Here is a 26,137-nt window from a genome sequence, read left to right as displayed (position 1 = left end):
CTGGAGATGTTTTTAAGATACAGGTGACAAGAGCGAGTGAGTAATCAGATATAGGGAGTAAAGGAAAGTTCGGTGTCGAATATGACCCCAAGACAGCGGGCATGCTGCTTGGGAGTTATGGATGAACCCTCCAGGGTAATTTAGATGTTGGGTAGAGTGAGGTTAGTAGAAGGAAGAAACACAAGAAGTTCCGTTTTGGAGAGATTTAGTTTCAGATAGAGGGAGGACATGATGTAAGAGACAGCAGACAATCCTTGATATTTTTAATTAGGGTAGGGGTGATGTCAGGGGAAGAAGTGTATAATTGGGTGTCATCAGCATAGAGATGATACTGGAACCTAAATCTACTGATTGTTTGTCCAATAGGGGCCGTGTATAGAGAGAAGAGGAGGGGGCCTAGAACTGAGCCCTGCGGAACCCCGATAGTAAGGGGACGAGGAGAGGAAGAGGAGTCGGAAAAGGATACAGTGAAGGAGAGGTCAGAGAGGTAGGAGGAGAACCAAGAGAGGGCTGTGTCCTTGAGGCCTACGGAGCGGAGCATAGTGAGAAGGAGCTGGTGATCCACAGTGTCAAATGCAGCAGAGATCCAGGAGAATCAGCAGAGAGCAATGAAGTTTGGATTTAGCTGTTATTAGATCATTAGAGACTTTAGTGAGGGCAGTTTCAGTGGAGTGTAAAGAGCGGAAACCAGATTGTAAGGGGTCGAGAAGAGAGTTATCCGAGAGATAGCTGATTAGACGGGAGTGGACCAAGCATTCCAGGAGTTTAGAGATGAAGGAAAGGTTAGAGACAGGTCTGAAGTTAGCAGTGCAGTTCTGGTCCAGGGATGGCTTTTTAAGTAAAGGAGTTATGATGGCATGTTTAAATAAGGAGGGAAAGATACCTGAAGAAAGAGAGAGGTTAAATATTTTAGTCAGGTGAGTGTTGACCACTGGTGAGAGAGACTGCAGGAGATGTGAAGGAATTGGGTCACTGTTGCAGGTTGTAGGCCGAGCAGAAGCGAGGAGCTTGGAAACTTCTTCTGAAACAGGCTCAAAGATGTCTAGTGAGTTTGAGGTGCAGCAGGGAAGGGGATCCAGGCACTGAGGAGATTGGGCTGAGATATCCTGGTGGATGTGGTTGATTTTTTCTAGGAAATAAGTGGCCAGATCCTCACCACTGAGATTGGTGATGGGGGCCTGTACTTTAGGATTCAGGAGGGAGTTTAAGGTTTCAAAAAGTCATTTTGGGTTGTTGGATAGTGAGGTGATGAGGGTGGTGAAGTAGGATTGTTTGGCCAGATAAAGGGCAGAGTTATAGGTTTTGAGCATGAACTTATAGTGGATGAAGTCTTCTGCTAAGAGACATTTTCTCCACTGCCGCTCTGCACACCTTGAGCAACGCTGGAGAAAGCGCGTTTGCATAGTGTGCCAGGGCTGCCGTTGTCTGTGTCGGGTCTTTCTGCGTGTAGAAGGTGCTGCTTCATCTAGGGCATTCTTCAGTGTATTATTGAAGTGTGACAATGCTAAGTCTGGACAGGAGAGGGAGGAGATGGGGGCTAGAGATGTGTGGAGATTGTCCATAAGCTACTGGGTATTAATGGAACGTGTATTCCGATAAGTGTGGCAAGTGGGGGTGTCCCGAGTGAGGAGACAATTCTTGACAGAGAAGGAAAGAAGGTTGTGGTCCGAAAGCGGGAGAAAGGAGTTAGTAAAGTCATGCAGCGAGCCGGGACGGGAGAAAACCAGGTCCACAGTATTCCCGTCCTCATGCGTAGGAGAATTAGTGAATTGTGAGAGGCCGAATGAAGAGGTTAGAGAAAGAAGATGAGAGGCAGATTGGGAGAGGGGATCATTGATGGGGATGTTAAACTCTCCCATGATGAGGGTAGGGATGTCACAGGATAGAAAGTGAGTAAGCCAGGTGGCAAAGTGGTCTAGAAACAGGCGGGAGGAGCCTGGAGGGCGATAAACAACCGCCACCCGCAAGGAGAAGGGCTTAAAGAGTCTGACGGCGTGGACTTCAAAGGAAGGAAATGTAAGTGCACCTAGAACACCTGTGAAGTGATCTAAAAATGGCAGTTTGGAGAAGGCACCCTTCAAATATCAGGGACCTGGAGCAGTTTGCCAAAGAAGAATGGCCTAAAATTCCAACAGAGCATTGTAAGAAACTCATTGATGGTTACCGGAAGCGGTTCGTCGCAGTTATTTTGGTTAAAGGTTGTGCAACCAAGTATTAGGCTGAAGGTGCCAATACTTTTGTCTGGCCTATTTTTGGAGTTTTGTGTGAAATGATCAATGTTTTTCTTTTAGCTTCATTCTCTTTTGTGTTTTTTCATTTAAGACAAATTAAATGAAGATAATAATACCAAAGAATTTGTGTTTCCAATCATTTTTAGGAAGATACTGAGTATTATCTGACAGAATTGCAGGTGTGTCAAAACTTTTGGCCACAACTGTATAAACATTCAAAGCTGGAATATTGCATATTTTTACTTACATTTATTACCAAAATAAAGAACAACATACCGTATATACTCGAGTATAAGCCGAGATTTTCAGCCCAAAATTTTGGGCTGAAAGTGCTCCTCTCGGCTAATACCCGAGTCACGGTCGGCGGCAGGGTCGGCAGGTGAGGGGGAGAAAGGTCTGTCATATACTCACCTGCTTCCGGAGCTCCTGGCGCTCCCCCTGCCTGTCCCATGGTCTTCGGGTGCCGCAGCTCTTCCCCTGTTCAGCGGTCACGTAGGACCGCTCATTAAAGTTATGAATATGGACTCCACTCCCATAGGGGTGGAGCCGCATATTCATTTCTCTAAAGAGCGGTAACCGTGACCGCTGACAGAGGAAGAGGCTGCGGCACCCGGAGACCATCTGTCCGGGATAAGGAGCCAGGGGCGCCGGGAGCAGGTGAGTATTCCATATTTACCTGTCCACGTTCCACCCGCAGGGCACCGCTCTTTCTTCCCGTCCTCTTGCTCAGACTGTTCAGGTCAGAGGGCGCGATGAGGTACTAATCTGCGCGCCGCCCTCTGCCTGAACAGTCAGTGCGGAGAGACACCGAGACGGGACGCTGAGGAGCTGCGGGCAGCAAGAGAGGTGAGTATGTCATTTTTTTTATTGCAGCAGCAGCATTATATATGGCACAGCTTTATAAGGATCATCTATGGGGCAATAATGAACGGTACAGAGCATTCTATATGGCACAGCTTTATAAGGAGCATCTATGGGGCAATAATGAACGGAGCAGAGCATTCTATATGGCACAGCTTTATAAGGAGCATCTATGGGGCCATAATGAACGGTGCAGAGCATTCTATATGGCACAGCTTTATATGGAGCATCTATGGGGCTATAATGAACGGTGCAGAGCATTCTATATGGCACAGCTTTATATGGAGCATCTATGGGGCTATAATGAACGGTGCAGAGCATTCTATATGGCAGTTTTGTATGGAGCATCTATGGGGCCATAATGAACGGTTCAGAGCATTCTATATGGCACAGTTTTGTATGGAGCATCTATGGGGCCATAATGAACGGTGCAGAGCATTCTATATGGCACAACTATATATGGATCATCTATGGGGCAATAATCAACGGTATGGAGCATTCTATATGGCACAGCTTTATATGGAGCATCTATGGGGCCATAATGAACGGTGTAGAGCATTATATATGGCACAGCTTTATATGGAGCATCTTATGGGGCAATAATGAACAGTATGGAGCATTATATGTGGCAGTTTTATGTGGAGCATCTATGGGGCAATAATGAAATGTATGGAGCATTATATGTGGCACAGTTTTATATGGAGCATCTATGGGGCCATAATGAAATGTATGGAGCATTATATATGGCACAGCTTTATATGGAGCATCTATGGGGCAATAATCAACGGTATGGAGCATTATATATGGCACAGCTTTATATGGAACCTCCTTTGGGGCAATAATGAACGGTATGGAGCATCTATTTTTATTTTTGAAATTCACCGGTAGCTGCTGGCATTTCCTTCCCTAGGCTTATACTCGAGTCAATAAGTTTTCCCATTTTTTTGTGGCAAAATTAGGGGGGTCGGCTTATACTCGAGTATATACGGTATAAGGAAAAAATATTTTCAGAATAACTGGGATATGAGACATTCCATAATTTTTTTTCTTACTTTGTTAAGTGAAAATATACATAAGAACAAACAGATTTCCATGTCCATAAACAGGAGTACACTTTGTTATTACACTGGTTTATAAAATTAAAAGCAACATTGTATGAACTAGTAGTGCTCATTTCCATGTCTGGTCATAAACCGTCCAGCAATGTTACACTGTGGTTATATATTTCACATACATCTAACCACACATTCTACCTTGGTATCTCAGGATACATTTACTGGATCGCATATAACGTTAACCGTGAAACTTAGAGATCAATACCCAATAACTATTTACATAACTAAAAATTAACATTTTTGCTGGAAACACCGACGCACCTGTAAATGTGGTTTGGGCACCCCCCCCACACACACACACGTTAATATTCTTAGCCACTTGTTAGATAGTGACGGGTGTTGAGTTCCAGAAGTCCCATATTTTATAGAATTTCCCAGGGCACCCTCTATTTTGATAGACCGTGTTTTCATATGGAATCACTGAATTGACAAGTTCTACCCAAGATCTCAGTGTTGGGTGTGAACCACCCATCAATCTCAGAGCAATTAATTTCCTGGCCAAAAATAGCATCTCTTGGAGAAATATTTTAATATAATGGTCCCAATTATCTTTTTCCACAACCCCAAACAGGCACACCAAGGGATCCAGGGGAATTGGTATTACTATTAGGGATGACAAGAAGGTGGTAACCTCCTGCCAGAATGTATATATTAATGGACACCTCCACATCATGTGTATGAAGTCGGCCTCCAACTCATGACACCTCGGACATTCCGAGGTGTGAGAACGGCCCATTTTTTTTCTAATTTAGCTGGTGTAAGATATGCTTGATGGATTATATATAATTGGGTCATTTTGTTGTTAACTGATGGGGAAACCTTGATTGAGGACTCCAGCATCTCCTCCCAGTCCTCCTCCTGAATGTTAGGAATCAAGGGTTGCCATTTTCCCTTAACCGCCAAGGGGGTAGAGTCCATGTTTGCTGACAATAGATAGGTGTATAGAGTGGAGATAAGACCTTGTGGTCCCTGCGATTTAAAAATGCCGATCAGTGGGAGAGAAGATATCTGCGTGCCTTTACCTATGTGGGATTGGATCGCTGACCTAAGTCGTAGGTACCTGAAGAATTGAGCTCTTGGGACTGCGTACTGAGTCTGTATCTGTTCAAAAGACATTAGAATGTTTTGATTATATAAGTCTTTTACTTTCAATACATTTCTGGAGCTCCAGAAAGCAGAGGAGGGATGTCCTTGTAGAGAAGGGAAGTATGTGTTGTTTCAGAGTGGCATCTCTGCCACATCAGTGAAATCACCTATTTTTTTTAGCTTGTCTCCAGATTATGCGGGCAAGCTTGAGAGGTAACATTCTAGGAATATTTGGTTTATCTGTCTCCAGAAATCCCAATAAACAGTTGTGCCAAGTGATTCTCTGAGTTGGGCAGAGAAGTATTTGGCATCCAGGAGTCAATTGCCCTAAGCTGTCCCTCTAGGTAGTATGAAAAGCAGTCTGGTAGCGCCACCCCACCTTGCTTTTTGGGCCTTTGTAGAGTAGACAGTTTAAGTTTCAGCCTAGAGTTTCCCCAGCTAAATCTAGTGATTAATGAGCTAAGAGTTGAAAAGAACTTAGGAATGGGTACCCCACTATGCTGAAATATACAGCTAAATTAAGGAGTAGAATCATTTAAATAGATTTATCCTTCCAGTAACTGACAGTGGTAATTTGCTCCATTGGGTGATTTTAAGTTTAGCGTGGTCAAGCATGGGGGAGATGTTAGAATTCATTTCTGCTCTTTCTGTATAATGTCAGGTATTTAAGATGAGATACAGTTGGGAGCAGAGATAGCCGCTTCAAATAGCCCCCTGCTGGATGTTGGAGGCTTTAGTGCCGATTTATCCCAATTTATGTCGAGTCCGGAATATTTGCTAAATGTGTCTATAATGGATATGACCTGTGGTAAAGTTTATTCCACCTTGTCCATGAATATTACCATATCAACCATGTATAGGCCAATAGTATCAGTTCGGTCGGCTATGGTAATGTCCATGCCTGTTGTTGTGGAGCATACACTACCGTTCAAAAGTTTAGGGTCACATAGAAATTTCCTTATTTTTGAAAGAAAAGCAGTTTTTTCCAATGAAGCCAACATTAAATGATTCAGAAATACACTCTATACAATGTTAATGTGATAAATGACTATTGTAGCTGCAAACATCTGGTTTGTAATTCACTATCTTCATAGGTGTATAGAGGCCCATTACCAACAACCATCACTCCAGTGTTCTTATGGTACTTTGTGTTTGCTGTGTAAGAAGGCTAAAGGATGGTTAGAATACCCTTGTGCAAGTATGTTAGCACAGCTGAAAACAGTTTGGCTGATTAGAGAACCTATAAACCTGACCTTCCTTTGAGCTATTAATCCCATAATCCTATTTAAATTGGCAACAAAAGCAGTTCAAATTGTCAATATATCACATTATCTACCAAAAAAGGTATGAAGTGTCTAAGAGGTAAATGAATAAAAGAATTCTTTATTGAAACAAAGGTTAAAATAGTTTAAAAAGACAGGGAAAAGATGGAAAAAGGGACCTCCAAATGATATCAGGGAACGGTACAGTCAGATGGAAAATATACATATTATCTGCATTTAAGGCAGTGTTCTCCTGAAAAAGTATATGGGCCTGTTAAATAGAGTTGACTACAGTGTCATATTATCTATTTTTGCACCCCTATTCAGAAAATATAAATGTAAATACAGTCACAAAACAACAGGAATGAAAAGTATATATATTAAGATGTCTGACCAGTAGCAGCCTGCTAAGTGGGATAATGAATCATTATGTATCTCAGTTAACCCTTGCGGCTATTTCCCAGCCCCCCCCCCCCAAAAAAAAAAAAAATATATATATATATATATATATATATATATATATATATATAATCTCTGAACAGTAGCCTGCTAAAAGTGATAATAGATCGTTATTTATATCTGAATAAACCCTTGCGGCTATCTCCAGACAGCCCACTGGAGGGCAGTAAATGTCAAATCAAAGAATGGAATGTATAATATAAGCAGTGGCTGTTGGAAGCTTAAGGCTATGTGGACACGTAGAAAGCTCCTCTGCGGATTTTTCCACAGCGGATTTCATAAATCCGCAGTGCAAAACCGCTGCGGTTTTTACTGCGGATTTATCGCGGTTTCAATTGCGGATTCCGCTGCGGTTTTAAATCTGCAGTTTTCTATTGGAGCAGATGTAAAAACGCTGCGGATCCGCAGCAAAATCCGCAACGTGTGCACATACCCTAAGGCTATGTGCACACGTTGTGGATTAGGCTTAGGAATTTCTGGTGCGGATTCTGCCTCTCCTGGCAGAAAACGCACCTGCGGATTTGTCACTTTTTTGTGCGGTTCCGCAGCGGTTTTTGTGCGTTTTTGCTGCGTTTTTCTTGCGGATTTCCTGCGTTTTTTACCCCTGCGGTTTTCTATAATGGAATGGGTACAAAAACGCTGCAGATTCACAAAAAAGAAGTGACATGCTACTTCTTTTAAACTGCAGTGTTTCTGCAGCGGATTTTCTGCAAAGTGTGCACAGCATTTTTTTTTATCATTGATTTACATTGTACTGTAAATCAATTGCGGATCTGCAGCGTTTCTGTGCCTCAAAAAACGCTGCGGATCCGCAGCAAATCCGCAACGTGTGCACATACCCTAAAGCTGTAAGGCTATGTGCACACATTGCAGATTTGACTGTGCAATTTTCTGTGCAGATTCTGAATTTGGCAGAAAACGCAGGTCAGAATCTGCACCTTTTTTTGGTATGTGCACACGTTGCAGATTTTTGTGCGGATTTCTTCCTTTTTTTACCCCTGCAGATTTCTATTATGGAAGAGGTGCATAAAAGGAATCTGGTCTCAGAAACATCTCTCTACCTGACGTTAGATGCTGGAGTAATATGCAGTGTGGAAGGAGGACTGTACCAAAACCCTGTGCCCGACGAGCACCGTTTCACTATTCAGCTTCTTCACAGAGGGGCCGTTTCACATCCAGAAATTGGGCGTGATGTTTTTGTAGGTCCACCGAGAAGTCAGGAAATATTGAGATTGTGGCGTTATCATGCTTGATGTGGCTTTTTTGTGTTGCCAAGCGTAGAACGGTATCTCGGTCCTTACAGTTTAGAATACATGCAAGGAATGGATGTAGAGGGCACCGGGTGGGAGAGGTCTGGTTGGGATTCTATGCTCTTTCTACCGCAAACTGTTGAAAATTTGTCCCCGCGTGTTCTTGAGCAACTCCTCCAGAAAACACTCAGGTTGTTGCCCTTCTGTGCGCTCTGGTAATCCGATGATGCGCAAATTATTGCGGTGCAGGTGATTTTCCAATTCATCCGCTTTTTGACGCCAGGCGTTTATTGATCCCGACTAGTGATGAGCGAATATACTCGTTGCTCGAGTTTTCCCGAGCACGCTCAGGGGTCCTCTGAGTATTTGTTAGTGTTCGGAGATTTAGTTTTCATCGCCGCAGCTGAATGATTTACAGCTACTAGCCAGGCTGAGTACATGTGGGGGTTACCTGGTTGCTAGGGAATCCCCACATGTAATCAAGCTGGCTAACAGATGTCAATCATTCAGCTGCAGCGATGAAAACTAAATCTCCGACCACTAACAAATATTCGGAGACCACCTGAGCAATGAGTATACTTGCTCATCACTAATTAATGTTTCATGAGCTGTACACTTTTTTTTGTGAATCATCTTTTCTTGTAAAGTGGAATTGTCAATTTTGGCAACTTCTCAGAAATCGCACAAAAATAGGGGAGTCCTGTCCAACCTCGCTGAATGTTTTTCTGTATGTGATATTGGGTTGTCCCATCATTAGAGCTCTGCTATCTAAGAACATCTAGGGTGCGTGGAGGAGCGATAACTGAAAATGAGGTGCGGCTGTGAGCAACGAGTATATTCGCTAATCCCGACACTTTTGTTAGTTTAGTGGCCATCCACCCTGTCCTCCAAGCTCCACAACCTATTTTCGGCCTCTGTTATACAGCCTCTCAGGGTCGGCATATCTTGCCGGAGAAGCCCCACTTCAGAATGTACCTCCTCAATCTTCCCTGATAGGGATGTTTTACAGCTAGAGATAGCGTGTAGAAGCTGTTTAGTTACTTGTTTCAGAGTCATATCCTCTTGATATTCATTCCCCTCATTCTCGCTTATTTGAGATCTGCTCTGCTCTGTATTTTTAGCTGTTGAGATATGTTGTTCCCTTGAGGCACGGGGGAGTCAGCTTGTTCAGCCCTGGCATATTTTTTAAGCTTTTCTGCCACATTTGAACTCTTCTCATTTTGTAGGGGGGTGTGAGCAGTCTTTTAATGAAGTGAATTCAGTTAATGGCTTAGGCCTCTTTCACACTTCAGTCTTCTGGCGTTAGTGAAAATCCGCCATAGCGACGGAGCTGTCAAAAATAGTGAAAACCGGAAACGGATCTGTTTTTTTGATAGATCCGTATAGTGGATCTGTCGAAAAACCAGATCCGTTGCATCCGTCTTTTCATCCGTTTCTTCAACAGATCCGTTGGCTGGCAGTCCTCTTGCTGGCTGGATGGCTTCTTGCTTATATACTTCTTGCTGGCACATTGAGGAATGAAGCCACATGGCAGGTTTAGATTTGGGGCTGTCTGGCCAATTGGCTACTAAATACAGATATGGAGCATGCTCAGTGTAAAAAAAACGGAATCAGTCGCTGGATTCCGTCATTTCACGGACAGCGACGGATCCTGCGCCCATAGGCTTCCATTCTAGCCAATGACGGACGGCACTGGATCCGTCGCGGTCCGACGCAGACAAAAAAACGTTGCTTTGTCCGTCCTCTCCAGATAAACGGATAAATTCCGACGGATCTAGCGCATGACAGATGAAACGTGAGGCCATCCGTCGTAATCCGTCGCTAATACAAGTCTATGAGAAAAAGACAGATCCAGCGGGCAAATTAGCTGGATCTGTTTTTTCACAAATCGACGGATTTTGACTGAAACAAAAAGACTGAAGTGTGAAAGAGGCCTTAGGCAATATAGGACTTTGCTCACTGTTTTGGGTATTTTACATTCCTTGTTAACAGCCTGGTCCATTTATATGCAATTCCTGTGTTTTTTTATGAACTGTGGGTCCTGTGACACTCAGCCTGTGTCTATTGTTTGTTAGAGAGTTATAAGGCTTACTATCAATTCCTTGTCACCGGGCTCTTAAGGTAACGTTACACTAAACGACTTACCAACGATCACGACCAGCGATACGACCTAGCCGTGATCGTTGGTATGTCGTTGTGTGGTCGCTGGGGAGCTGTTACACAGACAGCTCTCTCCAGCGACCAACGATCAGGGGAATGACTTCGGCCTCGTTTAAACTGTCTTCAACGATGCCGAAGTCCCCCTGCAGCACCCGGGTAACCATCGGGTTACTAAGTGCAGGGCCGCGCTTCGTAACCCGATATTTACCCTGGTTACCATTGTAAAAGTAAAAAAAAAACAAAACCACTACATACTCATATTCTGAGGTCTGTCACGTCCCCCGGCGTCCACAGGGTTACACGCTGCTGCCGAGAGCTTCCTGCACTAAATGTGTCAGCGCCGGCAGTAAAGCAGAGCACAGTGGTGACGTCACCGCTGTGCTCTGCTTTACGGCCGGTGCTGACACAGTCAGTGCAGGAAGCTCTCAGCAGCAGCGCGTAACCTTGAGGACGCTGGGGGACGTGACAGACATCAGAATGTGAGTATGTACTGGGGTTTTTTTTTTAAAACTTTTACAATGGTAACCAGGGTAAATATCGGGTTACTAAGCGCGGCCCTGCGCTTAGTAACCCGATATTTACCCTGGTTACAAGTGAACACATCGCTGGATCGGCGTCACACACGCCGATCCAGCGATGACAGCGGGTGATCAGCGACGAAATAAAGTTCTGGACTTCTAGCTGCAACCAGCGATATCACAGTGGGATCCGGATCGCTGCTGCGTGTCAAACACAACGAGATCGCTATCCAGGATGCTGCAACCTCACGGATCGTCGTCGTTCTCGCTGCAAAGTCGCTTAGTGTGAAGGTACCTTTAAAGCAGCTTACCTCTGTGCCTGCTGAGAGTCACAATCAAAGTTTTCCACTGCCAGTGAACTAATCTCTGAGAGGAGGGTGAGAGAATCTCCTCACTGAATCAAGATCCCTCCTTAGCTCCTGTCTCCAGCAGAGAAACGCTGGCTGTGGGTCCCTTATTCAGGGCTCTGCAACACAGCTCCCAGGCTGTATCTGAAAAAGTTCATATCCCACAGTAGGCTGTGAGCACTTTCACTGCTCTCTCTCTGTGCCTTAGAGTGTGGACCCAAGATGGTCGCTGACACCTCCAGAGCTGTATTCTGTGTGGTTGATTTGCAGTTCCCTGCCCAACTGAGGCTGAACCAAAACAGCCCCTTTGGAGCCAGGCTAAATCCACCCCAGGATGATGAAGTTTACAGGCTTACCAGAGCCTTAGATGTCAGGTATGATGCAGGATAATGTACAGAGTCACGGCCCCGAAACAATCCATCATTATTACTACAAAAGGTGACATGTCAAATTTCAAAAATTAGGTTTGGTCACTAAAGAATTACAATGCCTTCTTCCCAATGTAAGTTCTCTGATGTCTAAGAAGTTGAGATTTAGATAAAAAAATATTCCACATTCAGGACATGAAAATGGCTACTCTCCTGTGTGCATTCTCTCATGTGTAACAAGAGTTGATTTCTGTGTAAAACATTTTCCACATTCTGAGCATGAAAATGGCTTCTCTCCTGTGTGCATTCTCTCATGTGTAACAAGAGTTGATTTCTTTGTAAAACATTTTCCACATTCTGAGCATGAAAATGGCTTCTCTCCTGTGTGAATTCTCTCGTGTGTAACAAGAGCTGATTTCAGTATAAAACATTTTCCACATTCTGAGCACGAAAATGGTTTCTCTCCTGTGTGAATTCTCTCATGGTTAAGAAGAGATGATTTCTCTGTAAAACATTTTCCACATTCTGAACATGAAAATGGCTTCTCGCCTGTGTGAATTCTCTCATGTCTAAGAAGAGATGAATTCTCTGTAAAACATTTCCCACATTCTGAACATGAAAATGGCTTCTCTCCTGTGTGAATTCTCTCATGTGTAACAAGAGCTGATTTCACTGTAAAACATTTCCCACATTCTGAACATGAAAATGGCTTCTCTCCTGTGTGAATTTTCTTGTGTGTGACAAAATGATATTTTTTAATAAAACATTTCCCACATTCTGAACATGAAAATGGCTTCTCTCCTGTGTGAATTTTCTTGTGTGTGACAAGATGATATTTTTTAATAAAACATTTTCCACATTCTGAACATGAAAATGGCTTCTCTCCTGTGTGAATTCTCTCATGTGTAACAAGATATGATTTCACTGTAAAACATTTCCCACATTCTGAACATGAAAATGGCTTCTCTCCTGTGTGAATTTTCTTGTGTGTGACAAGATGATATTTTTTAATAAAACATTTTCCACATTCTGAACATGAAAATGGCTTCTCTCCTGTGTGAATTCTCTCATGTCTAAGAAGAGATGATTTCTGTGTAAAACATTTCCCACATTCTGAACATGAAAATGGCTTCTCTCCTGTGTGAATTCTCTCATGTGTGACAAGATGACATTTTCTAATAAAACATTTTCCACATTTTGAACATGAAAATGGCTTCTCTCCTGTGTGAATTCTCTTATGTGTAAGAAGAGATGATATCTCTGTAAAACATTTTCCACATTCTGAACATGAAAATGGCTTCTCTCCTGTGTGAATTCTCTCATGTGTAACAAGACGTGATTTTACTGTGAAACATTTTCCACATTCTGAACATGAAAATGGCTTCTTCCTTGTGGGAGCTTTTTTATTTTTCAAACTTCTTCTGTGATTTTTATTTTGTTTAACAGTCTGTGATGAGTTAGGATAGTGTACTTTAAAAGGATCCATGTCTGAGATGTTGGCATGTTCTTCATATGGGTCTTGTGCAATGCTTTTTTGGATTTTGGAGCTGCTGGTACAACCATCTGTTAAAGAATATAACTGATGTGATTTTTGAGTCAAATAACCTTAATACTTATATTTATCTAAATATAAAAAAAATTAAGACAAGTAAAAAAAAAAAATACATAGAAATTGCAAAGTGTGTAGCAAAGTTCTATTATTAATGGACTAAAGGTGTAATTTACAAGATGTGATGTTTTGACAAAGAATGTTCATTCTCAATCATTGGCCACTGCAAACATCAAATAAAACATTTGTCATTGGTCGCATATTTTATGAGAGTAAAAATGATCGTTGTTGACAGCACATCATCCCCTTTGTAGAAATTGAGGATGTTCTGCAATAATAAAAAAGTCATGAGATAAGGAAACAAATCATCATTCTTTCATCGAAATGAAAGCTAATAAGCCCCAATCACCTTCCTATACCATCAATCACTGCTTACTGATGAAATTATATTCGCCTTGCAGCCACTCGATTTTATTCTTCAGAAGTAGTGGGCTGTAGCAGTCACCTCTCTGTTAGAGCTCCGTGCACCACCTCAATGACTAACTCCTTAACCCCCAGAGCTTTTTTCGGTTTTGCGTTTTCATTTTTCGCTCCCCTTCTTCCCAGAGCCATAACTTTTTTTATTTTTCCATTAATATGGCCGTGTGAGGGCTTATTTTTTGCAGGACGAGTTTTACTTTTGAACGACATGATTGGTTTTACCATGTCGTGTACTAGAAAATGGGGAAAAATTCCAAGTGCGGTGAAATTGCAAAAAAGTGCAATCCCACACTTGTTTTTTGTTTGGCTTTTTTTCCTAGGTTCACTAAATGCTAAAACTGACCTGCCATTATGATTCTCCAGGTCGTTACGGGTTCACAGACACCAAACAGGTCTAGGTTCTTTAGAATTTAAGTGGTGGAAAAAAAAAAATCCAAACTTTGTTAAAAAAAAAAATGAGCCATTTTCCTATACCCGCAGTGTCTCCATTTTTCGTGATCTTGGGTCAGGGGAGGGCTTATTTTTTGCATGCCAAGCTGACATTTTTAATGACACCATTTTGGTGCCAATACGTTCTTTTGATTGCCCGTTATTGCATTTTAATGCAATGTCGTGGCGACCAAAAAAACGTAATTGTGGCATTTAGATTTTTTTTCCTCGCTACGCCATTTAGCGATCAGGTTAATTCTTTTTTTTTTTTTATTAATAGATTGGGCGATTCTGAATTCGGCGATACCAAATATGTGTAGGTTTGATTTTTTTTCTTTTATATTGAATGGGGCGAAAAGAGGGGGATTTGATCTTTTTTTTTTTTAAATGTTTAATATTTTTAAAAACATTTTTCTTTTTACTTTTGGCATGCTTCAATAGTCTCCATGGGAGGCTAGAAGCTGAAACAACCCGATCGACTCACCTACATAGAGGCGATGATCAGTTCGCCTCTATGTAGCTGAATTACTGTCTTTCTATGAGCGCAGACCACTGAGTGGCGCTCACAGCAATCCGGCACTGACAACCAGAGAGGTCTCCAGGAGACCTCTGGTTGTCATGCTGATGAACCGGTAACCCCCGATCACGTGACGGGGTCACCGGTGTGCGTATTTCTGGCACGAGTGTAGGAAGCGCCATTTAAATGCCGCTGTCAAGAGTTTGATAGAGGTATTTAACTAGTTAATAGAAGCAGGTGAATCGCGATTCCACCCGCGGATATTGCGGGCACACGTCAGCTGTTCAAAACAGCAGACATGTCCCGGGAAAGATGTGGGGCTCACCGCCGGAGCCAACATCAAAGGGAGGGATACTGAGATCGGAGTACCATTACACTCAATGTCAGTAAGGGGTTAAGCGAGAAGCTGCAAGGAACATATTTCCATTTCTCCTGGTAGCCGCTCTCCCAGTAAAACAGCCCAACTGCTTTAAATACTATTTACTTACAGATAACCAGTATACCTGCAGGTAAAGGTACTGTCACACTAAACGATATCGCTAGCGATCCGTGACGTTGCAGCGTCCTCGCTAGCGATATCGTTTAGTTTGACATGCAGCAGCGATCAGGATCCTGCTGTGATGTCGCTGGTCGCTGAATAAAGTTCAGAACTTTATTTGGTCGTCCGATCGCCGTGTATCGTTGTGTTTGACAGCAAAAGCAACGATACCAGCGATATTTTACACTGGTAACCAGGGTAAACATCGGGTTACTAAGCGCAGGGCCGCGCTTAGTAACCCGATGTTTACCCTGGTTACCAGCGTAAAATGTAAAAAAAAACAAACACTACATACTCACATGCGTCCCCCGGCGTCCGCTTCCCACACTGACTGAGCGCCGTAAAGTGAAAGTGAAAGCACAGCACAGCGGTGACGTCACCGCTGTTGCCCTGCTACTGCCGGCGCTCAGTCATTGCAGGAAGCGGACGCCGGGGGACGCATGTAAGTATGTACTGTTTGGTTTTTTTACATTTTACGCTGGTAACCAGGGTACACATCGGGTTACTAAGCGCGGCCCTGCGCTTAGCAACCCGATGTTTACCCTGGTTACCCGGGGACCTCGGCATCGTTGGTCGCTGGAGAGCGGTCTGTGTGACAGCTCTCCAGCGACCAAACAGCGACGCTGCAGCGATCGGCATCGTTGTCGCTATCGCTGCAGCGTCGCTTAGTGTGACGGTACCTTAAATCGCATTTTTGTAGCTGACAGGTTATCTTTAGAGGTTCATTTACACAGGCAGGTAATGACCTGTAACAATCACTGATTCATGATATGGGAGAAGCTTTGTTCTCTTTTCCCATAGAAAATAGATGAATGATTGGCCGGACCCTCATGGCTATGGTGGATTTCAGAGACAGTGCGGTCAGCAGACTCAGGTACAAGTAATGTCTATACTAACATCTATAATTACATGTCTATGTCTGTGGTCTGGACTGTTTTAGGAACACAGCTATAGTAGGAATTAAAACTTAACCTTTATTTTTAAAGGATTTAAAATATCAAAAGAACAAAAAAAAAAAAAAAAACACCTCAAACAAGTACCAATTGATACAGCCTGTATGGTAATGTGTCAACTAATGGCACTAATAGATAATGATTGGAACTTTAGTTCTACTTGTAACGTACACTGTCCCAACATGTAGGATACCTATATCAGTACGTGCAAAAACGAATCAGGTAATCCTATTATATAGATATCAACAAGTATCAAAAAAGTATCAAACATTCAATACTTAAGCAGGCAGGATGAAAACAAGATACAGTGAAAATCATAAGAATTAAAACAGGAATGATCTCACCAATTGCCACAGACCAGGTAAATGATGCCCATGATTCGCTGGAGCGGAGAGTTCCATATATCAGCGATGTCGGGAGACAATACCCTGTCAGTCCCTATTGGGCTATCAGTAAAACCTGCGTCCCAGACTCCCGCCCTTACAAGGGCAGTCCACAGCTACCCCTGAGCAAAGTCATGCCCTGCACTCTCCCTATTGAAGTGTCCCGACGCGTTTCTTTGCAGGCCTCATCATCAGGGGACTTGCCTGCTTGGGAGATTAAAGTGCACGAGTGCTATAAGAAGGACAAAAGGACCTGCCACCCTCCTTGCTGTATTGGAGAGAGTGGGAGGAGTCATGAGGTCCACATTATATAGTGAAATGGCGGACATGATTAGCCAATCGGATATTAAGACCCAATCATGTGATCAATAGGTATGGGTCCTTGCTATGTGCGGCGATATTAATGGTGAAAACCAGTAATCAAAAGAGAAACCAGAGACAAAACGACCCACAGGTCACTGCAGTCAGAGTTACCTGTCAGGGAACCGCAGGAAAATCACCGCACTAGTGCCGATGAGATGATCCGTACATGCGCTCTCTGTTAGTGGCGGAAGTCAGCGTAACTAGGATACCAGGACGCCGAGTCGCGTCAGGACCCGACAACTTCCGGTTTCCACGGGAATGATTGTTACTAAGACGCTCCAGCGCTATACTATATAGAACGCTCAGGCGTCATAAAAAAGCTGATGGAGCGCCCGAAACTCGGCGATCCATCGGTAACAAGAGGACGCTGTAGCGTCATATAATGAACGCAGCAATGCACATATATAAGAAGCAATATTTATAAGGACGCTCAAGCCCCGAATCCCAACAAACTATCAAAAACATTACAACATAAAGCTCATACAGTACAGATGGCTATTTCTGGTTATGGAATAATTAGTATTGTTAAGATATCAAGGCACTATATCACGTTAGAGCCCAGAAAAAATACAATTGTAGCAAGATTAGTGGTATGTTATGGCGCATACAGCGCCTTATTACATTGGAGCGTTACCACCAAAACGCTACGATGCTACAATTAATAGAGATATTATCGCCTCTAGTATCAGGACACGAAGAGAGCCACTTTATGTCTGAGAGTCTCACATCAGGCCACCAAATATGAATAATGATAACAAGTAATATAAATACAATTGAAAATAAGAGGTGACAAAAGGGATTTACAAAGGCTCCATAAACATGTAAACTGATATTAGGACTATAGAGAAGGGAGGGGAAAAGGGAGGGTATTGGCAGAAACAGGTCTACAGAAAACATCCATAATTAATTTGGTCATTAAGACCATGAGGTGAAATGGTGTTCAGATAAAAAATCCATTTCGCCTCTTTTTTTAGGAGCAACTGATCCCAGTTGCCTCCTCGAATGGGCATAGTCACCTTTTCTATGCCCATAAACTGCAGGTGATTGACTTGTCCATTATGTAACTGGTTCACGTGTCGGGACACAGGTGTATCCCTATTGTGTAGCACGTCGCCCACATGTTCCCCAATTCTCTTTTTGAATTCCCTGATGGTTTTTCCTATATATTCCATGCCGCAAGAACAAGAGACCCTATAGATGACCCCTTTCGTGCTGCAGTTAATAAACTGCTTGATGGAATACTCTTAAAGAGAGACACGTGAACCAGTTACATAATGGACAAGTCAATCACCTGCAGTTTATGGGCATAGAAAAGGTGACTATGCCCATTCGAGGAGGCAACTGGGATCAGTTGCTCCTAAAAAAAGAGGCGAAATGGATTTTTTATCTGAACACCATTTCACCTCATGGTCTTAATGACCAAATTAATTATGGATGTTTTCTGTAGACCTGTTTCTGCCAATACCCTTCCTTTTCCCCTCCCTTCTCTATAGTCCTAATATCAGTTTACATGTTTATGGAGCCTTTGTAAATCCCTTTTGTCACCTCTTATTTTCAATTGTATTTATATTACTTGTTATCATTATTCATATTTGGTGGCCTGATGTGAGACTCTCAGACATAAAGTGGCTCTCTTCGTGTCCTGATACTAGAGGCGATAATATCTCTATTAATTGTAGCATCGTAGCGTTTTGGTGGTAACGCTCCAATGTAATAAGGCGCTGTATGCGCCATAACATACCACTAATCTTGCTACAATTGTATTTTTTCTGGGCTCTAACGTGATATAGTGCCTTGATATCTTAACAATACTAATTATTCCATAACCAGAAATAGCCATCTGTACTGTATGAGCTTTATGTTGTAATGTTTTTGATAGTTTGTTGGGATTCGGGGCTTGAGCGTCCTTATAAATATTGCTTCTTATATATGTGCATTGCTGCGTTCATTATATGACGCTACAGCGTCCTCTTGTTACCGATGGATCGCCGAGTTTCGGGCGCTCCATCGGCTTTTTTATGACGCCTGAGCGTTCTATATAGTATAGCGCTGGAGCGTCTTAGTAACAATCACTCCCGTGGAAACCGGAAGTTGTCGGGTCCTGACGCGACTCGGCGTCCTGGTATCCTAGTTACGCTGACTTCCGCCACTAACAGAGAGCGCATGTACGGATCATCTCATCGGCACCAGTGCGGTGATTTTCCTGCGGTTCCCTGACAGGTAACTCTGACTGCAGTGACCTGTGGGTCGTTTTGTCTCTGGTTTCTCTTTTGATTACTGGTTTTCACCATTAATATCGCCGCACATAGCAAGGACCCATACCTATTGATCACATGATTGGGTCTTAATATCCGATTGGCTAATCATGTCCGCCATTTCACTATATAATGTGGACCTCATGACTCCTCCCACTCTCTCCAATACAGCAAGGAGGGTGGCAGGTCCTTTTGTCCTTCTTATAGCACTCGTGCACTTTAATCTCCCAAGCAGGCAAGTCCCCTGATGATGAGGCCTGCAAAGAAACGCGTCGGGACACTTCAATAGGGAGAGTGCAGGGCATGACTTTGCTCAGGGGTAGCTGTGGACTGCCCTTGTAAGGGCGGGAGTCTGGGACGCAGGTTTTACTGATAGCCCAATAGGGACTGACAGGGTATTGTCTCCCGACATCGCTGATATATGGAACTCTCCGCTCCAGCGAATCATGGGCATCATTTACCTGGTCTGTGGCAATTGGTGAGATCATTCCTGTTTTAATTCTTATGATTTTCACTGTATCTTGTTTTCATCCCGCCTGCTTAAGTATTGAATGTTTGATACTTTTTTGATACTTGTTGATATCTATATAATAGGATTACCTGATTCGTTTTTGCACGTACTGATATAGGTATCCTACATGTTGGGACAGTGTACGTTACAAGTAGAACTAAAGTTCCAATCATTATCTATTAGTGCCATTAGTTGACACATTACCATACAGGCTGTATCAATTGGTACTTGTTTGAGGTGTTTTTTGTTTTTTTTTTGTTCTTTTGATATTTTAAATCCTTTAAAAATAAAGGTTAAGTTTTAATTCCTACTATAGCTGTGTTCCTATTATACTGGTGGGATCTTGTTGGAATATTCCAAATAGTCATTTAGTACTGCTTTTTTCTGGACTGTTTTAGAATAATAAAGCAAAATTGGATTCCATATTGCATCCTGTGGTGTGTGCTGTGGAAATCTATCTAATATGAGTGCATGTGTGGGCAACCAATCACTAAGCAGCTTTCATTTCACCAGAGCTGTTTATAAGAAGCTGAGCTGTAATTGGTTGCTATGAGGAACAGTTTTCCTTGTGGACAGTTGTGGTAACTGAGGCCTATTATTCTTATCATTTCTATGGTGTTATTGTCCCTCTGTAAAGCTGGAAATAGCATAATTTATTACCGTGCTGACACAGACTGCAGGGGGAGCCCAGTATCACACAGGATGGGATTAGATACACAGCTCAGCAGACAGTATCACACAGGACAGGATTAGATACACAGCCCAGTATCACACAGGAGAGGATTAGATACACGGCTCAGCAGACAGTATCACACAGGACAGGATTAGATACACAGCCCAGTATCACACAGGACAGGATTAGATACACAGCCCAGTATCACACAGGACAGGATTAGATACACAGCCCAGTATCACACAGGAGAGGATTAGATACACGGCTCAGCAGACAGTATCACACAGGACAGGATTAGATACACAGCCCAGTATCACACAGGACAGGATTAGATACACAGCCCAGTATCACACAGGAGAGGATTAGATACACAGCCCAGTATCACACAGGATAGGGTAATTCCATATCAAGTGATCCAAATATGAATTTATTTTTTTTACCTGACGCCTATAGGTTATTTTTTTTTTTTTATTTAGTACAACTTTAGTTCATCACAAATTAAAAGTTTGGAATTTTTTTCTTTAGAAGTCTGTAAAAAATTAACTAATGAAGTTTTGAAAAAGCGCAAATTTTGGCCTGGTATGGCTTTACATTTTTTATCATATCTGGGGCTAGAATTAAGATAAAGAGGTGGGAGAGGAATCATTTTTCTCAGAACGGTACCGGCTTTCATTTGATATGTCACAAGACTATGCTTCTTTATATTTTGTTTTGGAGAAATCAAATTCAAAATTTTGAAGCGCAACTGTTAAAAAAGCGTATGTTTTAAATTTGTGAAAAAATGCCTGTGTGTTACTTGTGTTCTTGTTTATATTTATACAGGGATTCAATTTGGTACCTATCAAATTTGTATTTTATTTTTTAAGCCTTGAATCATCTGATTTTATGTTTGAGTGACTTTCTTCCCTTTTTCTTTTCAAATTACAACTTATTGAATTCAACATTTATATGTAACAATATAGAAACACAAAAAACAAATACCGAAGTGCCAGAATAAATACATCTTAATCATCATAACACAACTTGCTCAGCATTTTTAACCTGAATGCATTGAACAAACCAAAAGAAAAAAGGTGATCATATCCTCAAATGTGATTTTCGATATTCAGTCTCATCCTTCGCCTGGAGCAGGTGAGTATTACATATTTACCTGTCCACGTTCCACACACCGGGCGCCGCTCCGTCTTCCCGTCCTCTTGCTCTGACTGTTTAGGTCAGAGGGTGCGATGACGTACTAGTGTGCGCGCCGCCCTCTGCCTCAACAGTCAGTGCGGAGAGACGCCGAGACGGGACGCTGAGGAGCTGCGGGCAGCAAGAGAGGCGAGTATGTCATTTTTTTTTTTATTGCAGCAGCAGCATTATATATTGCACAGCTTTATATGGAGCATCTATGGGGCAATAATGAACGGTGCAGAGCATTCTATATGGCACAGCTTTATATGGAGCATCTATGGGGCCATAATGAACGGTGCAGAGCATTCTATATGGCACAGCTTTATATGGAGCATCTATGGGGCCATAATGAACGGTGCAGAGCATTCTATATAGCACAGCTTTATATGGAGCATCTATGGGGCCATAATGAACGGTGCAGAGCATTCTATATAGCACAGCTTTATATGGAGCATCTATGGGGCCATAATGAACGGTGCAGAGCATTATATATGGCACAGCTTTATATGGAGCATCTATGGGGCCATAATGAACGGTGCAGAGCATTCTATATGGCACAGCTTTATATGGAGCATCTATGGGGCCATAATGAACGGTGCAGAGCATTCTATATAGCACAGCTTTATATGGAGCATCTATGGGGCCATAATGAACGGTGCAGAGCATTCTATATGGCACAGCTTTATATGGAGCATCTATGGGGCCATAATGAACGGTGCAGAGCATTCTATATAGCACAGCTTTATATGGAGCATCTATGGGGCCATAATGAACGGTGCAGAGCATTCTATATGGCACAGCTTTATATGGAGCATCTATGGGGCCATAATGAACGGTGCAGAGCATTCTATATGGCACAGCTTTATATGGAGCATCTATGGGGCAATAATCAACGGTATGGAGCATTATATGTGGCAGTTTTATGTGGAGCATCTATGGGGCAATAATGAACGTTATGGAGCATCTATTTTTATTTTTGAAATTCACCGGTAGCTGCTGCATTTCCTACCCTAGGCTTATACTCGAGTCAATAAGTTTTCACAGTTTTTTGTGGCAAAATTAGGGGGGGTCGGCTTACAGTGGGTACAGAAAGTATTCAAATCCCTTTAAATTTTTCACTCTTTGTTTCATTGCAGCCATTTGGTAAATTCAAAAAAGTTCATTTTTTTCACATTAATGTACATTCTGAACCCCCATCTTGATTGAAAAAAAAACAGAAATGTAGAAATTTTTGCAAATTTAATAAAAAAGAAATACTGAAATATCACATGGTCATAAGTATTCAGACCCTTTGCTCAGACACTCATATTTAAGTCACATACTGTCCATTTCCTTGTGATCCTCCTTGAAATGGTTCTACTCCTTCATTGGAGTCCAGCTGTGTGTAATTAAACTGATAGGACTTGATTTGGAAAGGCACACACCTGTCTATATAAGACCTCACAGCTCACAGTGCATGTCAGACCAAATGAGAATCATGAGGTCAAAAGAACTGGCCAAGGAGCTCAGAATTGTGGCAAGGCACAGATCTGAATGTGGATACAACAGAATTTCTGCAGTGCTCAAAGTTCCTAAGAGCACAGTGGCCTCCTTAATCCTTAAATGGAAGAAGTTTGGGACCACCAGAAGTCTTCCTAGACCTGGCCGTCCAGCCATACTGAGCAATCTTTGTAGAAGAGCCTTGGTGAGAGAAGTAAAGAAGAACCCCAAGATCACTGTGGCTGAGCTCAGCTCCAGAGATGCAGTAGGGAGATGGGAGAAAGTTCCACAAAGTCAGCTATCACTGCAATCCTCCACCAGTCGGGCCTTTACGGCAAAGTGGCCCGACCGAAGCCTCTCCTCAGTGCAAGACATATGAAAGGCCACAGAGTTTGCTAAAAAACACATGAAGGACTCCCAAACTATGAAAAATAAGATTATCTGGTCTGATGAGATAAAGATAGACCTTTTTGGTGATAATTCTAAGTGGTATGTGTGGACAAAACCAGGCACTGCTTATCACCTGTCCAATACAATCCCAACAGTAAAACATGGTGGTGGCAGCATCTTGCTATGGGGGTGTTTTTCAGCTGCAGGGACAGAACGACTGGTTGTCAATGAAGATAACATGAATGCAGCCAAGTATAGAGATATCCTGGAAAAAACCTCTTCCAGAGTGCTCTGGACCTCAGACTTGGCCGAAGGTTCACCTTCCAACAAGACAATGAACCTAAGCACACAGCTAAAGTAACAAAAGAGTGGCTTCAGAACAACTCTGTGACCATTCTTGACTGGCCCAGCCAGAGCTCTGACCTAAACCCAATTGAGCATCTCTGGAGAGAACTGAAAATCTGTCCACCAACATTCACAATCCAATCTGATGGAACTGGAGAGGATCTGCAAGGAAGAATGGCAGAGGATCCCCAATTCCAGGTCTGAAAAACTTGTTGCATCATTCCCAAGACGACTCATGGCTGTACTAGCTCAAAATGGTGCTTCTACTCAATACTGAGCAAAGGGTCTGAATACTTATGACCATGTGATATTTCAGTTTTTCTTTTTTAATAAATTTGCAAAAATTACTACATTACTGTTTTTGTTTTCAGTCAAGATGGGGTGCAGAATGTACATTAATGAGAAAAAAATGAACTTTTTTGTATTTACCAAATGGCAGCAATGAAACAAAGAGTGAAAAATTTAAGGGGGTCTGAATACTTTCCGTACCCACTGTATACTCGGGTTGGCTTATACTCAAGTATATACGGTAGTTTATTTATGAAGTTATCAGAATAATGCAATTTATACACAGGATTCGGCCAGCTGGGTGCAACCAATTAGAGAAGCGTGGTTCAAATTCCGCGCCAATTCGCGGCCGGACTGCGCCTGTCGCTGACTGGCCACGCCCGTCTGCGAACAATCAGTGAAGCCAGGGCCTGCTCCAGGTTTTTGAGGGCCCTGGGCAAAAGAATCTCAGTGGGCCTTCCTCTTTAACACATACCACGATTCATGATGCAGAGATATAGCACAGCCAAGTAGCATACAGCCCACATAGTGTATATAACACAGCCACGCAGTATACAACACGGCCCACGCAGTATATAACACGGCCCACGCAGTATATAACACGGCCCACGCAGTATATAACACGGCCCACGCGGTATTTAACACGGCCCACGCAGTATACAACACGGCCCACGCAGTATTTAACACGGCCCACGCAGTATTTAACACGGCCCACGCAGTATTTAACACGGCCCACGCAGTATATTGCCCAGCCACGTAATATATTGCACAGGCATGTAATATATTGCACAGCCACGTAGTATATAGCACAGCCACGTAGTATATAGCACAGCCACGTAGTATATAGCACAGTCCATGCAGTATATAACACAGGCCAAGTAGTATAGAGCACAGCGATGTAGTATATTGCCCAGCCACGTAATATATACCACAGCGACGTAATATATAACACAGCCCATGCAGTATCTATCACAGCCCACGTAGTATATAGCAATGTGGGCACCATATCCCTGTTAAAAAAAAAAATAATAATAATAATTAAAATAAAAAATAGTTATATACTCACCTTCCATCGGCCCCCGGTTCCAGCCCACTCCGGTCTCAAGAATGCATTGTGGTCTCGTGAGATGATGACATAGCGGTCTCGCGAGACCGCTACATCATCTCGCGAGACCGCAATGCATGGACCAGAGCGTCGCAAGGAGCAGCGGGAAAGGGGACGGAAGGTGAGAATATAATCATTTTTTATTTTATTATTTTTAACATTAGATCTTTTTACTATTGATGCTGCATAGGCAGCATCAATAGTAAAAAGTTGGTCACAAAGGGTTAATAGCAGTGTTAACGGACTGCGTTACACCGCGGCGTAACGTTGTGTAATGCAGCCATTGACCCTGTGTGAGCGCTGACTGGAGGGGGCACTGACAGAGTAGGAAGGGGCGAATAAGCGGCCGGACTGTGCCCGTCGCTGATTGGTCGTGGCCGGCAGCGATGCAGGATTTCTGTGACAGACAGACAGAAAGACAGACGGAAGTACCCCTTAGACGATTATATATATAGATGTGTCCCTTCTAGTGGGTGAAATGTAATCTTGTCCATAAGCGCTTACTAGCAATGGCCATTTCCTTTTGTGTCAGAGTATGCACAGCCTGTCATGGTGCTCGGCTCCACCTGAGTCAGTATCTGATTTTTGTTCACTTTTACAATGTCTGGCTTTCTTGGATACACAAAGGACGGCGCTGGACCAGAAGGTGCAGAAAAGTCACTTCTACTTCTTCATTTACACAATCTTTGGAGAGTCCAGTAGCCGCCACCAGTGCCAATCATATTCACAGGTCACATAACCAGTTATGTCATTCATTGCCGATCTTGTGCCGCCTTCTACCACTTCATGGACTTCACGGTCTTTGCTGAATGAAAAAATATTTGTTTTTATTTCTGTTTCACTACATGGAATGACAATGCGGTATTGCTGAGTCCGTGATGGGTTTTGCTTCCTGTAACCGATGTTTTCACAAACTCTCCTCCTCCTCGTAGTCCTGGTTTGTACAATACATGAACTGGATGTTAAGAATCTTTTCTCTCTCCATTTGAAGAGTTGCATAGGTGTTCAGATTTGGTCCGAATATGGCCTGTGGAGGCCCGAGCTGCCGG

At 42.8% G+C, this 26,137-nt stretch overlaps 1 protein-coding gene across 1 annotated transcript in view; it reads right to left on the bottom strand.

The window, feature by feature from the left end:
- Nucleotides 1-10,963: 10,963 nt before the first annotated feature.
- The window catches only part of LOC143785877 (uncharacterized), a 30,239-nt gene continuing 15,065 nt past the window's right edge, over nt 10,964-26,137 (bottom strand). The window contains exon 3 of the mRNA XM_077275015.1: nt 10,964-13,220. Within this exon, the coding sequence (XP_077131130.1) occupies nt 11,863-13,220 (1,358 nt within the window). The 3' untranslated portion in view covers nt 10,964-11,862. The remainder of the gene's footprint in view (nt 13,221-26,137) is intronic.

The sequence above is a fragment of the Ranitomeya variabilis genome, chromosome 7 (genome assembly GCF_051348905.1).
Source record: "Ranitomeya variabilis isolate aRanVar5 chromosome 7, aRanVar5.hap1, whole genome shotgun sequence".
In the NCBI taxonomy this organism is placed as follows: Eukaryota; Metazoa; Chordata; class Amphibia; order Anura; family Dendrobatidae; genus Ranitomeya; species Ranitomeya variabilis.
Note: the sequence above shows the minus strand (reverse complement) of the source record. Positions and strands in the feature narration are given on the sequence as shown.